This window comes from Aspergillus neoniger, assembly GCF_003184625.1.
Source record: "Aspergillus neoniger CBS 115656 unplaced genomic scaffold BO87scaffold_4, whole genome shotgun sequence".
NCBI classification, from domain to species: domain Eukaryota; kingdom Fungi; phylum Ascomycota; class Eurotiomycetes; order Eurotiales; family Aspergillaceae; genus Aspergillus; species Aspergillus neoniger.
This window is the reverse complement of record NW_020291132.1, coordinates 686,478-698,624: the sequence shown is the minus strand read 5'-3', so window position 1 is coordinate 698,624 and position 12,147 is coordinate 686,478. Positions and strand designations below refer to the sequence as shown.

The following is a 12,147-nucleotide window of genomic DNA, read 5'->3' as shown; positions in this document are numbered from 1 at the left end:
GGTTGAAACAGTACAACACCTGAGGTGGGCTCAAAACATTTGAGAAAACCGGGCGGGGGGAAAGCCGGCAAGGAGACCAGATAGTTAAATGGTAGTCCGTTTACTAAGTTAAACTCCGAGCCATTCGCTTATCAATCGGCATGAAACACACGACAGGTCAGCAAATGCTGGGATGGAACACATGCCAGCGCATGTCAGTATCTTATCGGTAGGTAGTGGTGACGTGATTCTAGAATTTCAGCCTAGAAATGGCCATGACTGGTGGTGGGTGGTGATTGTGGGAGATGTTTCACGGTTCAAGCCCATTTCTCGGGGATCAGCCCCGGGTATGCAAGTCTCAGAAATCTCAGAAGCAAGGCAAGTCAGCTCGGCGATAACGCCCTGGACTACCCGCCGCCTCGGGCCACTTACATCACTCCACGCTGTCGACTATCTACAGTAGTACCCCTTCCCAGTTCCAGAAACTCTCCATAGGAACTGCCAGGAGTTAAAACACTAGTACGACGGTGATTCTGCCACTGACTGGTTTAATTCACAGGAAAGCCTATTCGCCCACATGAGGAATTTGCCGAAATCGTAAACTCAATGGTTGTAGCTCGTTGCTTATTGCTTGTATAGACACACAGACTATCGTACAGAGAACGCCTTCACATACACATCTCAAAGAACAGAACCCTTCTAAGAGAAAAAGAAAAAAAAGGAAACTCTGGTTCCTGGTAAATTATACTACCAGGGACGCTCCCTGTTCACCAGCGAAGAACTTCTTCTGCTCCAAGCACCTCTCACTCTTGCAGCCTTGACAACGCAGCGTCATTTGCAGCGAGCATTTCTCGCCCTTGTGCAAGTGCTCTTTAGCAAGATCTGCAAGGGCTTGGATGAATACAGGGCTGCCGTTCAGACTTTCGGCCCGCTTGACACCCGGGTGATTCGCCTCTTCCATGACTTCGAGATCCAGCTCATACAGAGTCTCGATGTGGTCGCTGGTGAAGGCGATTGGTACGAGGACAATGTCAGTCTGTCCACGCTTCACATACTCTTGAACGGTATCGCTAGTCTGCGCCCCCAGCCAAGCCTTTGGTCCAACCTGAGACTGCCAACAGAGGCGGTAAGGGTTGCTGAAGTTGAGTCTTTGCATGACCGCATGCACAGTTGCAGCGACCTCGGCTGGGTAGGGATCACCTAAAAGAGAAAGTACTCGGTTAGCCACCGGGACTTCGTAACAGGTTCCTCAAGGAATCACCTCTGTTCACAACACTCATGGGCAAACTGTGGGCCGAGAACAAGAGAACCACTCCATTCCTCTTATCTTCCGGATAGGTTTTGAGTTGGTCCTCAATGTTTCTCGCAAACGCCTCCACAAGGCCAGGGTGTGTAGGCCATCTGTCGATAACGCTCCACTGGATGGCTCCGGAAGTGTCCACGTTTCCGTTTGCTCGCTTGCCCTCCAGCCGATTCCTCCATTTCCACAGCTCATTCAGAGAGCTACCTGTAGTAGAGCAGGAATATTGGGGGTATTGCGAAAAAGCGACCGCACGACCGCCCTTGCCATTGCCAAAACCATCTTCTAGCAATTGTGTATACATTTGTTCCGTCAGCGGGTTGGCGTAACGGAAGGCGACATACGGCTTGTGAGGCGCAGTCTCCGGGTTGATCTTATCCAGCAGCTTGCACATTTCTTCACATTGATATTCTGACCATTTCCTGATGGGTGAGCCTCCGCCAATGTCCGCGTACTGTTTTTGGATCTTGGGTGTGCGTCGCTTTGAAATGAGAGGCCCGAGGTAATTCTGGAACCTGCCTAGAGGAATCAAATCGCCGTCGGCCTTTATTAAAAGTAAACTGTTAGAAATATTGCAGCCAAAATGACAGCTTGCCATGGTCGGATACGTACAAAGAGCCGGCTGAGGAAATCCTCTACTTCGTCTGTCGTCGAGGGCCCTCCCATGTTGAGGAAGACCATGGCCGTAGGGCCCTTAGAGCCTGTTGCATCCTGGGTAACTGGAGGCACCGTTGTCGCTAGCCCACGTCTTTGTTCCTGCTCATATCCGAACAGGGTGCGAGATGCCGGTCGCAGCAATTGCCGGGGAAGAGTAAACGGGCGGCGGAGAGCCATGACAGGTAATTGTAGGATCGGGTAAGCTAGTCAAAGGAGGTACAAGGAAAGGCCGTTCGTATCGCGCAAATGGATGAACAATTCAAGCCTGCATTAAATAATCGATTGATAGACGAGTGGCAAGAAGAGGTAGTGGGTGTATACAACAGCGCAAGGCCTTCTGGAAGCTGAAAAGTCCAGAACGGCTTGATGACGGAGCATCGATACCACGACTAACTCCGACCCCCGACAGCCAATGACCGGCCACCTAGCGTCATCAATTACCGGATGGACATCACATGATGCTCGTGTCTCCCCGCGTCTTTCTGCCCGCCGGTTTTATCGCGTCCCTCGCGACGGGATCCAGTGACGATATAGATACTAGATCTCCCCTCGGCTGCAGGCAGCAGAGGCCAAACAGGCAGACACAACAGCCCCACTTGTTCCTTATTTCGAATGCAACTTATCTAAAAGCTTTATACTTCCCTGTCTTCATTTCGATACTACTTTGAATACTTCAACCCACTCTACCACAACCAGTATGGCGGACGGTAACCCACATCGCGAAGATGAAGCGGCTGAGGAAGAGGAGGAGATTGATGAGACTGTACGCACATCCTACCCATGAGCCTGGACTGAAAGTCTGGAACTGACGATAAGATCAGAGCTACAGATCAGTCAAAGATGCAGTCCTCTTCGCAATCGATGTCAGCGATTCCATGTTGACGCCTCGTCCCTCAGCAGACCCTAAGAAACACACCCAAGAATCACCCACTACAGCAGCGCTCAAATGCGCTTATCACTTTATGCAACAACGAATCATATCCAATCCACAAGACATGATGGGGGTTTTGCTGTTTGGGACGCAGGCGTCCAAGTTCTTCGAAGAAGATGAAGACAGTCGCGGAGACCTCTCCTACCCCAACTGCTACCTCTTCACTGACCTGGATGTTCCTTCGGCCCAGGAGGTCCAAGAACTTCGAGCGCTGGTGGATGATGATGGAGACTCAAGGGACATTCTAGCTCCGGCGAAAGAGCAAGTCTCTATGGCAAACGTCCTATTCTGCGCCAACCAGATATTCACATCCAGAGCGCCAAATTTCCTCTCCCGTCGCTTGTTCATCATAACCGACAATGACAACCCCCATGGTGATGATAAAACCCTACGGTCGGCCGCGACTGTACGTGCTAAGGATCTTTACGATCTTGGTGTCACCATTGAGCTGTTTCCGATCTCACGTCCTGAGCATGAATTCATGAACAGCAAGTTCTATGACGTAAGCTATCATACTCTATGGCAAAGTGGTAGTGGTCAATACTCACTCCATATACAAAGGATATTATCTACAAGTCATCGCCCAACGATCCAGAGGCGCCTACGTATCTACAAACAGATTCAAAGGCGGCGACAGCGACCGGGGACGGGATTTCACTTCTCAACACGCTTCTATCCAGTATCAACTCAAGAACGGTCCCGCGTCGCACTCATTTCTCGAACATGCCTTTAGAACTCGGGCCAGACTTCAAGATCTCGGTATCGGGCTATATACTCTTACGAAGGCAAGCGCCCGCTAGAAATTCCTTCATCTGGCTGAACGGCGAGAAGCCTGTGGTCGCGAAAGGCGTGACTACCCATTCTGCAGATGATACTGGCCGTAATGTCGAGAAATGGGAGATCAGAAAGGCATATAAGTTCGGTGGAGACCAAGTTACCTTTTCGCCTGATGAACAGAAGGCGCTCAGGGACTTCGGTGAGCCAGTGATCAGGGTTATAGGGTTCAAGCCTATCACTGCGCTTCCATTTTGGGCGAACGTCAAACACCCATACTTTATCTATCCATCCGAGGAAGACTATGTAGGCTCCTCGCGAGTATTTTCTGCATTGCACCAGACGCTTTTGCGTAACAAGAAGATGGCACTCGTCTGGTTCATTGCGCGCAAGGGTGCTGGCCCCGTCCTCGCCGCTATGATTGCAGGCGAAGAAAAGCTTGATGAGAATGGCGTACAAAAGTACCCTCCTGGCATGTGGATTCTTCCCCTGCCTTTCGCAGACGATATCCGGCAGAACCCCGAAACCACGTTGAATGTCGCCCCGGAGTCATTAATCGATCAGATGCGCGTGGTCGTTCAACAATTGCAGCTGCCGAAGGGGGTGTACGAGCCTCTCAGATACCCCAATCCATGTAAGTCAACTCCGCCATCCACTCCTCGTATATTATGGGTGGGAAGCTGACAGCCTGTAACCAGCCCTTCAATGGCACTACCGCATCCTACAAGCTCTCGCATTAGACGAAGATCTCCCTGAAAAGCCAGAAGACAAAACCATTCCCAAATATCGCCAAATCGACAAGGTACATCCATCATACCCAACACAACAAATGCCTCTCCAATGTTTACCTAACTAACAACTCTACCCCAGCGCGCCGGCGACTACGTCTTATCCTGGGCCGAGGAACTCGAGAAACAACACGCCAAAACCTCAACAGCGGCCCCTCACCCAACAAGCACCCTCGTGAAAAGAGGATCCAAAGACCGAGCAAGCGAAACCGAAGACTCCAAACCATCGAAGAAAATCAAGGTCGAGGAGGGCTCCGGAAACCTAGAGGAAGAGGTCCGCAGGCATCACGAGAAGGGGACGCTATCCAAGGTAAGCCAGCACAAGCGTCCTACATGGCCTCTTGATGATATCTATGACATTTTACTGACCAGCGGTTTCTAGCTTACGGTCGCCATTCTGAAAGATTTCTTGACCTCCAATGGACGCTCAAATGCCGGTAAGAAAGCGGATCTTATTGAGCGGGTAGAGGAGTTCTTGGAGCAGTAGCATGGCATGCACTTGTTTGATCCACTATTTAACACCCCTAATGGTGGCTGTCGTTATTTGATAGCATGAGCTTGTAATTAATCGTGGGGTTGGACGGTCGAAGATAGGAATCCTTCAACGAGAACATGAATGGAAACGCTTCTTAGGCGATGTAACTGTTTTGTCCCATTAAAAAATATCGCGTCCGCTGGACTAGCGGGATGCCATCAAATCGCAGAGTAACAGTAGAGACATAATCATATGAACCATATCAGGTCCAAGTACTTTTCCAAAACAAGCCCCTTAAGATTCGGTTACCGAGGCCTTTTTGTTTTCTTTCAGAAACAAGTCACCGGTGTAGCGTATTTCCAAGTTCGAATTAATATTGAAACGATCGTAAAATATCCAACCATATTCGCCGTTAACGATAGTAGTCAGGCTTCTCCGCCGAAAAGAAAATGCGGGGGACGAGTGTGTCAACTGAGTCAACTTGAACCGAGCAGTCCCTGTAAACAACGCCACGCTGTTTGTAATATCCCGGTAGAAACGTATTGTCGCCGGTAATGATCCACAAGAACTGGTTTTGAAGAACAAGCGAAAAAAAATTCACCCAAATGGGAACATTATGTCGAAAGATAGGAAGAGAGAACCAAGCAAAAGAGCGCCGAAAGAAAGAAGCTATCGTAATATATACAAGTAGAAGCCGTGGGTATTTTTGGTGAAAAGCAGAAACGTTAACGGTATGCGTACAGTGATCAACATTGTCCATAAACTTGACAGTAGCAGACTTCTTCGTCGGGACAGCTGTGAGTGGCGGAATGTTAGTGGTCAAAATGCATTCAGGGGGGAGCGATGCAAAGGCAACGTACTATATTGATTCTTTGCCGAATATGACGTGCCAGAGAAATTCCATGACACGACCGCTACTGGCATCATTCTTGTCTGTATCGATAATCCACTGGCGGATCTTGATGTAGTCTTCTCGTGGTCGTTGGTGAACCTGCTCCCGTGACACGGCGAATTGCGCACAACACGCCGCGCCAATTTGTTTCGGCATTTGCAGGAACTTCTGGTATTTAGCCTCGTCGTATTCATCTTGCATCGTGAGGCCTCCGGTGGAGTTTAATGGCGGGGTGCTTGTGCCCTCGAAGATCTCCGCAAAGACTTCTTCTGTCACGTGCTGGTTGGTGCGATGGCCCTGCTTGCACCCTGGGTTCCAGTTGCAGCGGAGGTTGACGTAGCCATTATCTTGAACGAAATTGAGACGTAAGGATTTCATCGCAATGACATTATCGTGTAAGGGCGCATCTACATGCCAGGCCATCAGGAAACCCGATCGATGAGAATGAAGAAAAGCAATTGTAGACGGTAGGTTGTCGTAATGATCAATTAGGTAGGTGAGATAAGCCATGGACTCGTGACCCTTGTTCAGCGGGGTTGTAAGTGTCGTGTCGTCAGCTGCGACCTTTTTGGAGGGGTTCACGATGTATATGGCTCGTTGCCAGCTTTGGAGGAGAGAAGCTGTCAGTGCGCTGAAACATATGGGTAATATAGGAGGACAATAACACTCACTCGGGTAGCTCCTCCTCGACCCATTCAGTGTGCTCTTCCTGTAGCTTGGCCATCACAATCACTTTATCCCCTGGTGTGACAGGACGGGAGCCATTTAGTCTGTTCATCGGCGGGCGCAAATCCAGCCAATTGATCAGGTATGCGCCCGCGCGATACTGATCGCAGAGGTCCTCGAGGTGGATCTTCAAGAGATATAAGGGCAAGATGAGTGCTAAACTAGCACATAGTGCTATGCGAGCGCCCCATCTCATGGTGGATAGCTGAAAGTCGGTAGCTTCTGTGCACGACTCAGGACTTTATCCAAAGAAAATTGGTTGAAAAGCCAACGAGGACTATTGTCGTAAGGCCGTAATCAATGTAACACAGCTTGGACGCCGTTCTTCTCTTATGAGGGTGACAAGATTGGAGGTTGATGAAGATTGATGTTGTCACAATACAGCTTGGTGTAAGGAATGACTTGAGTCGGGAAAGACCGATAAAGATGCAAGATGGAGAGGATAATTTCAAGCATTAAAAGGAGGGTCAATCCGATAAGGAAGAATCCAAAGGAAGGTAAAGAGGGGGTAAGAATAAATAGAAAAAAAGGAGGGTATTGGAGGGGCTATATGTGAAGCATATTGCGAAAGATAGAGGACGAGAGAGAAGGGGAGAGAGAGAAGACGGACGAGAGGGGTCAAGGCGAGGTAATCAGGAAAGGAGACTGGAGGAGCATTGATTAACCTATTTGTCTGCCTACCAAGGCGGTAGGTGCAGTGGTAGTATTAAGTAGGTACTTTTTAGTGACTTCTGGACTAAAATAGTCACTAAGACGAGTAGTAGTAGACTTAGACTTAGACTTAGTAGGCGTGGGAGGAAGGTCCATCGAATGCTTCCAATTCCAGCCCCCATCTGCCAGCTTCTGTTTCGCCCGCTCAGGCACAGCGAATCTTTCAGTCAGTTAGTCTTTTGTTGTGGCGCGGCAATGGAGGGAGTGGGGCGTAACCGTAACCCCCCACTGAGCGGCCACGCGTTAAAATTGTTGCTATCGTTTGGCTCCCCAAAGATGAAGACTAAGGGGGGGGAATGGAAGAGACTGTCATAGGCTGTTGGGGAATGGAGAGTTCCCCTCAGACAATCGCAAACCTTAAGGGAACCACTTTCTTCCTTAGCGGGTTCTTAGCGGGGAAGCTTGGCAGCCGCCAAGTTTAGACTGGGAGCACGACATCTTGTCTTTAGGTTACTTTGAGACATACCATAATTTATTACGGCTGACTGATTATACCACTCTCGGTATCTTTCTCAATCCCTTGTCCCCATCTCGGAGTCTCCCCTCCATAAAATCTTCTCCCCCCTCGTATAAAGAAGTTGAGATCGCCCGCCCTTCCATGCCTCAACTTGGCTGTGCAAAAACCATGGACCACTGGTGGCGGTCAACCTTTGCCCCTTGACGGGATGACGTCGCGGGGGGCCATTGCGCGTACGTGGGCACCACTAATATCTCTGGCCAAATATGCCACGCAGCTGCGACGCTAATCCGCCATGGTTCGCATGTCACAGCCTTCTTTCGAAACCCAACGTTCGACGGTTTCCAAGTTTCTTCGGTTGGATTGCCAAAAACTGTCACCCCGGATCGGCAACATTGTCTCGCACGTCCCGAACACGGTGGATAAGAGAATGGCCATGAGACACTTGAAACAGACATGTACCGGTGGGCAGGCAAACGAACACGAAGAACCATGGCCCACTGCGTACCAATCTAGATACGTACGTGGACAGCTGGGGAATGGATATATGATTTGCCCGCCAGATGACAAGTGCCTCGGGGATTTATCCACTGATAAGGACTCAAAGTCAGACTTCAACCCACATTCGGATCTAATTTCTTTTATTTTTTTATCCATTCGGCTTCATCTCGCCGCCCCGCCCATTCTGTGTCTTGACTCTTTTCGGCTTTCCTGCCTCTTCGAATTCGTAGTTCTTGTGTCGCTTATTCTCCATCAGGGTATCTTTGGGATATACTAAGCTTACTCAGTACATTTCCGCTTTCGGAAAACCCCAAAACAGCCTTAACAGTCAATGTGGCGCCCAGCAAGGCTTAGCCAGGCTGACCTTATAAGGAAAGATAATGGCCCCCAGGATTAGTAGTGGATATTATCAGTAGCTAAATCAGTAACTTAGCACAGCGAATAGTAGTGCGGGGGAGGGGGGCAGGATGAAGGATTCATATGACTACATTAGAAAGATATATCAGGCAATACCCAGTGCTACTTTAGTTGGCGCCATACCCAGGCGCAGCCGTTAGTATCGGCCAATGGTACAGTATTACTACATATCAAACCTAGAGAGAATGAATCACCAGGAACCCATGCTCGCCAGTGTGAATAATCGAAGCAAAAATAACAAGACGCGATATGAACTTCATCTCTTGTAATATTGAGCTTGAGCTCCTCCATGAGCCATGCTAGTTCATATAAATACCATCTGAACTTACTTCAAAGTCAGCGCACACATATCCAAATACGTAGTAAGTGGCCGATAACTTCTCCTTTATCCATCGTTTAGCCTAGAGAACTACTCATGACTGTTATCCTATGTTTGCTATGAACTCTACCAGCACCCTTGAACACTCATTCTAACCGAAGTTCTACACACATCATTACCCACGCGCACAGATATAGACTGTGGTCTGGGGACGACAATATAGTGACTTAGATCAGCTCCACTTGAGAGAGTGTGTGTGTGTGGATCCATATATCAAAGGGCTCACAAGCTGTGATGGCGGATAAAATAAGACCGTCGGACTCCTTCGGCTTTGCTGTGGACATAGATAAGTTTTACCATGGCTCATTATATTGTTGCCTGGCTCGATTTCCCAGAGAAATTACCTTTCGCAATTCCCTAAATCACCATTTGCCAGTTATTCTTTCTATTGGAATTCATTCATGATTTTCTTACTACTTTTGATCAGTCAATGCTTATCGCCTGAAATCCTTAAATCTGTTTCGATACTAAGTGCGGAATAACATGGACAACGTATTTTATATAGTGCGCGGCAGCGGAACAGTAACCCTGGAATTTTGAGAGGTTGATGTTGAATTTGCTAACAATGATATAATATCCAAGGCAATTACCACTCTGGCACAATACATGATACCTATTAACATCATTGCACTTTCAAATTCTGTCATCTTCTCTCAAATGGTCTTCCTTTAGTTCCCTACGCAGAATCCATGGATTTGCATACTACTCAAAGAACTGGATGATGCAACCACTGCATAGCACCGTGACACATAGCAGAACTACATGGGCACCGCTGCATGGACTTATGCCCAAGTAGCGTTACATCCATGAAGTTAAGTACTCGAGTGGAAGATCAGTAAACAGTGGTCAAATCTTAAGAATGGATTCTCCAACGGTCTTGGCAACCGAGTACAAAGGGAGCAAGGGGCGCACAATAAGATTCAATGCTATCGAAGTTGCACAACTCAGCTGAGTCAAACTTTCTTTTTATTAACTAACTATTCTTTCTCGTCCTTTCGTCCATCTGACATCTTAACTAGAGCCTCACAGCCGGTACCTAATGAACAGCTCACCCTTTCTCGGTGAGAGAGAGTTTCTGGAATGATGCGTCATCCAATGTGATTGACACGTGGTTCATCCCCTACGTGCGACATTTGCAGGACCTGCAGATTGACAGATCGAGGTGACAATGGACACAGCATTTGAGCATTGGGGCTGTGCATTCAGCTGAAACTAAGTCTTGTCTTTTTGCTTTTCTTCTCTTCTAATAGTACTTTGTAGAGACGCGCGAGCAACTACAGCTGAGTACAGAGTATTGTGTATCGGATCCCAATCGCTCGGCTTACAGATCACATGACCTTAACTAAGTCCCGATCGGCATCAGGTGACTGGGAAGGGGAGGAAAAAAAGGCATCCATGCAAACCTAGCAAACAGGCTAGCCTCACCCAGCTGAAAGATATTACCGAATCTGCCAGGTTGTGGTACGGGTACCTCTTCTTGTTGAATGCCGGGTACCGTGGATTGGATGGTATTTTGGGGAGGGGGAACCCGCCCGACTGGTTTAGCAGTGAGCGGGAATGTGATGGTGGTGGTGGTGATCATCGGGCAGGTCACACCCTTGCAACTTAAAATGGATTGTCTGTTCGCTACGCGTGTGCGGGAGGGCTTACTTAGTTCCCTCTCCAGTAGTTGGTTTACTTTGTACTTTGTGGACATCTGAATAACCTTCAATGTTGCTTGTCTGGTTCCAAGGGAAGCTAGCTGATGACAGACCCCTAGTCCGGTAGATCGTGACTTGTCCCATGTCCCTATTCCGATATGGGCTTCACTTTGTATGTATATGTATGGATGGATGGATGGATGGATGGATGGAGAATGTGGTGTCAAGTCAAACAATCAATAAATACCAGATCCCAAGATCGGCTCCCCCTCTCCCAATCGGCCAGCATTGCCATTACGTATCCAATCAATTAATGCTTCAGGCACCATTTGTTTTGGCTCTGCTGCCCACAATAATTCTTGGAATTATTTGCCGTTAGCCTTGGGGGACTTTACCATCCTGGTATAAGCACTGCTGTGACTTTCTAGTAGTTCAAGCAGAGACGAGAGAAGAGAGAAGAGAAACAGAGACAGAGGACAGAGAGAGGTACTGTTGTTGACGGTCGGTGCTGACCGGAGGGGAACCTGAGGCAAACGGTGCCCCGAAGAATAATTAATTCCCCTGCCGAGGTGGGCTCCCTTTTCTTTAGTTAGTTAGTTCCTTTTCTGGTGTCTCCCTCGTTCCTCACGACTCTTAGTACTAACTACACTAACTCAGGGTACCCCAAGATTAGTAGTGAGGAAGAGTAGTGAGTGAGTTAAGTGAGGTAGTTAGGTTACTACTGGTTAGGGTGAACTGACTCTCGTCCATCCGTCCCTCTCTCCCTCCTCCCTCCCTCCCTCCTCTCCTTCCCCCGCCCAACGAACGAGTCGCTCTCGTCTCGTTGACCAACAACAACAACAACATCAACAACTGGCACTCTCTGCCTTGAATCACTCCCTCATTTTCCCCCTTCCCTTCTCTTCCTTTCCTCCCCATCTCCCCTTTCACCATTTCCAACTTCCCCCCTTCATCCAATTGCCCTTTTCCCATTTTCCTTGTGTCTACTTCCCCTTCGGACTTAAACCAACTTCTTTCTTTGCCTTACTTTCCTTTCCCTACGTACCCTTCCTTTCGCATTGACCCTTGGTCCTTCCTTTTCTTCTACCACATCATTTTCACTCTTAATAATCCCTACTTATATCTTTTTTGATCTTATCTATTGTATAGTGTGGACGCTTCATTGCATCCGCCTGTACCCGTAATTTCCTGGATCCTCCTTCCCTCCGTCCTTGGTTCTCATTCTGCGCCCGCTTCTCGGCGACTCCCTTGTTTCGCCCGCACGCCGCTGCCTCGTCCCGAAGGCGCACATCTGGTCGCACACGCACAAGGTTACTCTGCGTTTACTGGACAGACACGCGTTTGTTGTCCGAAGCTTCTCTTGGAGCAGGTTTTCACTTCCTTGCCCCAAGTCTCTTCGTCACAGACGAGGCCTAACCGCCCACCTTCGGCTCCCGGTATCGTAATCCGCCGATACCAAAGTGTTTTTGTTGTCTTCTTCGGTCGGCAATCGACGCGGCCACCGCAGCGAATCATCGGTC

At 48.7% G+C, this 12,147-nt stretch overlaps 5 protein-coding genes across 5 annotated transcripts; 3 read left to right on the top strand and 2 right to left on the bottom strand.

Annotated features, from left to right (window-relative positions):
- Positions 1 to 568: 568 nt before the first annotated feature.
- Positions 569 to 2,316, bottom strand: BO87DRAFT_373151 (ferrochelatase HEM15). Its single transcript, XM_025622464.1, has 3 exons — positions 1,892 to 2,316; positions 1,241 to 1,823; positions 569 to 1,179 (listed from the first exon to the last, which is right to left on the bottom strand). The coding sequence occupies exons 1-3, from the start codon at positions 2,111 to 2,113 to the stop codon at positions 722 to 724; spliced, it is 1,263 nt and encodes a 420-aa protein (XP_025483740.1). The 5' UTR covers positions 2,114 to 2,316; the 3' UTR covers positions 569 to 721.
- Positions 2,317 to 2,328: 12 nt separating this feature from the next.
- Positions 2,329 to 2,708, top strand: BO87DRAFT_164854 (uncharacterized protein). Its single transcript, XM_025618278.1, has one exon. The coding sequence runs from the start codon at positions 2,392 to 2,394 to the stop codon at positions 2,602 to 2,604; it is 213 nt and encodes a 70-aa protein (XP_025483739.1). The 5' UTR covers positions 2,329 to 2,391; the 3' UTR covers positions 2,605 to 2,708.
- Positions 2,480 to 5,060, top strand: akuA (putative DSB repair complex subunit Ku70). The gene is made up of 6 exons (XM_025620156.1): positions 2,480 to 2,699; positions 2,758 to 3,369; positions 3,429 to 4,275; positions 4,340 to 4,443; positions 4,512 to 4,739; positions 4,812 to 5,060. Exons 1-6 carry the CDS (start codon positions 2,634 to 2,636, stop codon positions 4,914 to 4,916), a joined length of 1,962 nt encoding a protein of 653 aa, XP_025483738.1. The 5' UTR covers positions 2,480 to 2,633; the 3' UTR covers positions 4,917 to 5,060.
- A 494-nt stretch (positions 5,061 to 5,554) lies between these two features.
- BO87DRAFT_164850 (DUF3431 domain-containing protein) lies at positions 5,555 to 7,025 on the bottom strand. The gene is made up of 3 exons (XM_025618277.1): positions 6,468 to 7,025; positions 5,765 to 6,400; positions 5,555 to 5,699 (listed from the first exon to the last, which is right to left on the bottom strand). Exons 1-3 carry the CDS (start codon positions 6,716 to 6,718, stop codon positions 5,651 to 5,653), a joined length of 936 nt encoding a protein of 311 aa, XP_025483737.1. The 5' UTR covers positions 6,719 to 7,025; the 3' UTR covers positions 5,555 to 5,650.
- A 693-nt stretch (positions 7,026 to 7,718) lies between these two features.
- On the top strand, positions 7,719 to 8,604 carry BO87DRAFT_164840 (uncharacterized protein). Its single transcript, XM_025618276.1, has one exon. It carries the CDS (start codon positions 7,986 to 7,988, stop codon positions 8,466 to 8,468), a length of 483 nt encoding a protein of 160 aa, XP_025483736.1. The 5' UTR covers positions 7,719 to 7,985; the 3' UTR covers positions 8,469 to 8,604.
- Positions 8,605 to 12,147: the final 3,543 nt, after the last annotated feature.

Coding starts and splice junctions, on each gene's coding strand:
- BO87DRAFT_373151 (XM_025622464.1), bottom strand. CDS start 2,113: ATGGCTCTCCGCCGCCCGTTTACTCTTCCCCGGCAATTGCTGCGACCG. Junction 1,824..1,891: donor ATTTCCTCAGCCGGCTCTTT/GTACGTATCCGA, acceptor CTTTTAATAAAG/GCCGACGGCGATTTGATTCC. Junction 1,180..1,240: donor CATGAGTGTTGTGAACAGAG/GTGATTCCTTGA, acceptor TTTCTCTTTTAG/GTGATCCCTACCCAGCCGAG.
- BO87DRAFT_164840 (XM_025618276.1), top strand. CDS start 7,986: ATGGTTCGCATGTCACAGCCTTCTTTCGAAACCCAACGTTCGACGGTT.
- BO87DRAFT_164850 (XM_025618277.1), bottom strand. CDS start 6,718: ATGAGATGGGGCGCTCGCATAGCACTATGTGCTAGTTTAGCACTCATC. Junction 6,401..6,467: donor GTCGAGGAGGAGCTACCCGA/GTGAGTGTTATT, acceptor TCTCCTCCAAAG/CTGGCAACGAGCCATATACA. Junction 5,700..5,764: donor TTCGGCAAAGAATCAATATA/GTACGTTGCCTT, acceptor CGCCACTCACAG/CTGTCCCGACGAAGAAGTCT.
- akuA (XM_025620156.1), top strand. CDS start 2,634: ATGGCGGACGGTAACCCACATCGCGAAGATGAAGCGGCTGAGGAAGAG. Junction 2,700..2,757: donor AGGAGGAGATTGATGAGACT/GTACGCACATCC, acceptor CGATAAGATCAG/AGCTACAGATCAGTCAAAGA. Junction 4,276..4,339: donor TCTCAGATACCCCAATCCAT/GTAAGTCAACTC, acceptor GCCTGTAACCAG/CCCTTCAATGGCACTACCGC.
- BO87DRAFT_164854 (XM_025618278.1), top strand. CDS start 2,392: ATGATGCTCGTGTCTCCCCGCGTCTTTCTGCCCGCCGGTTTTATCGCG.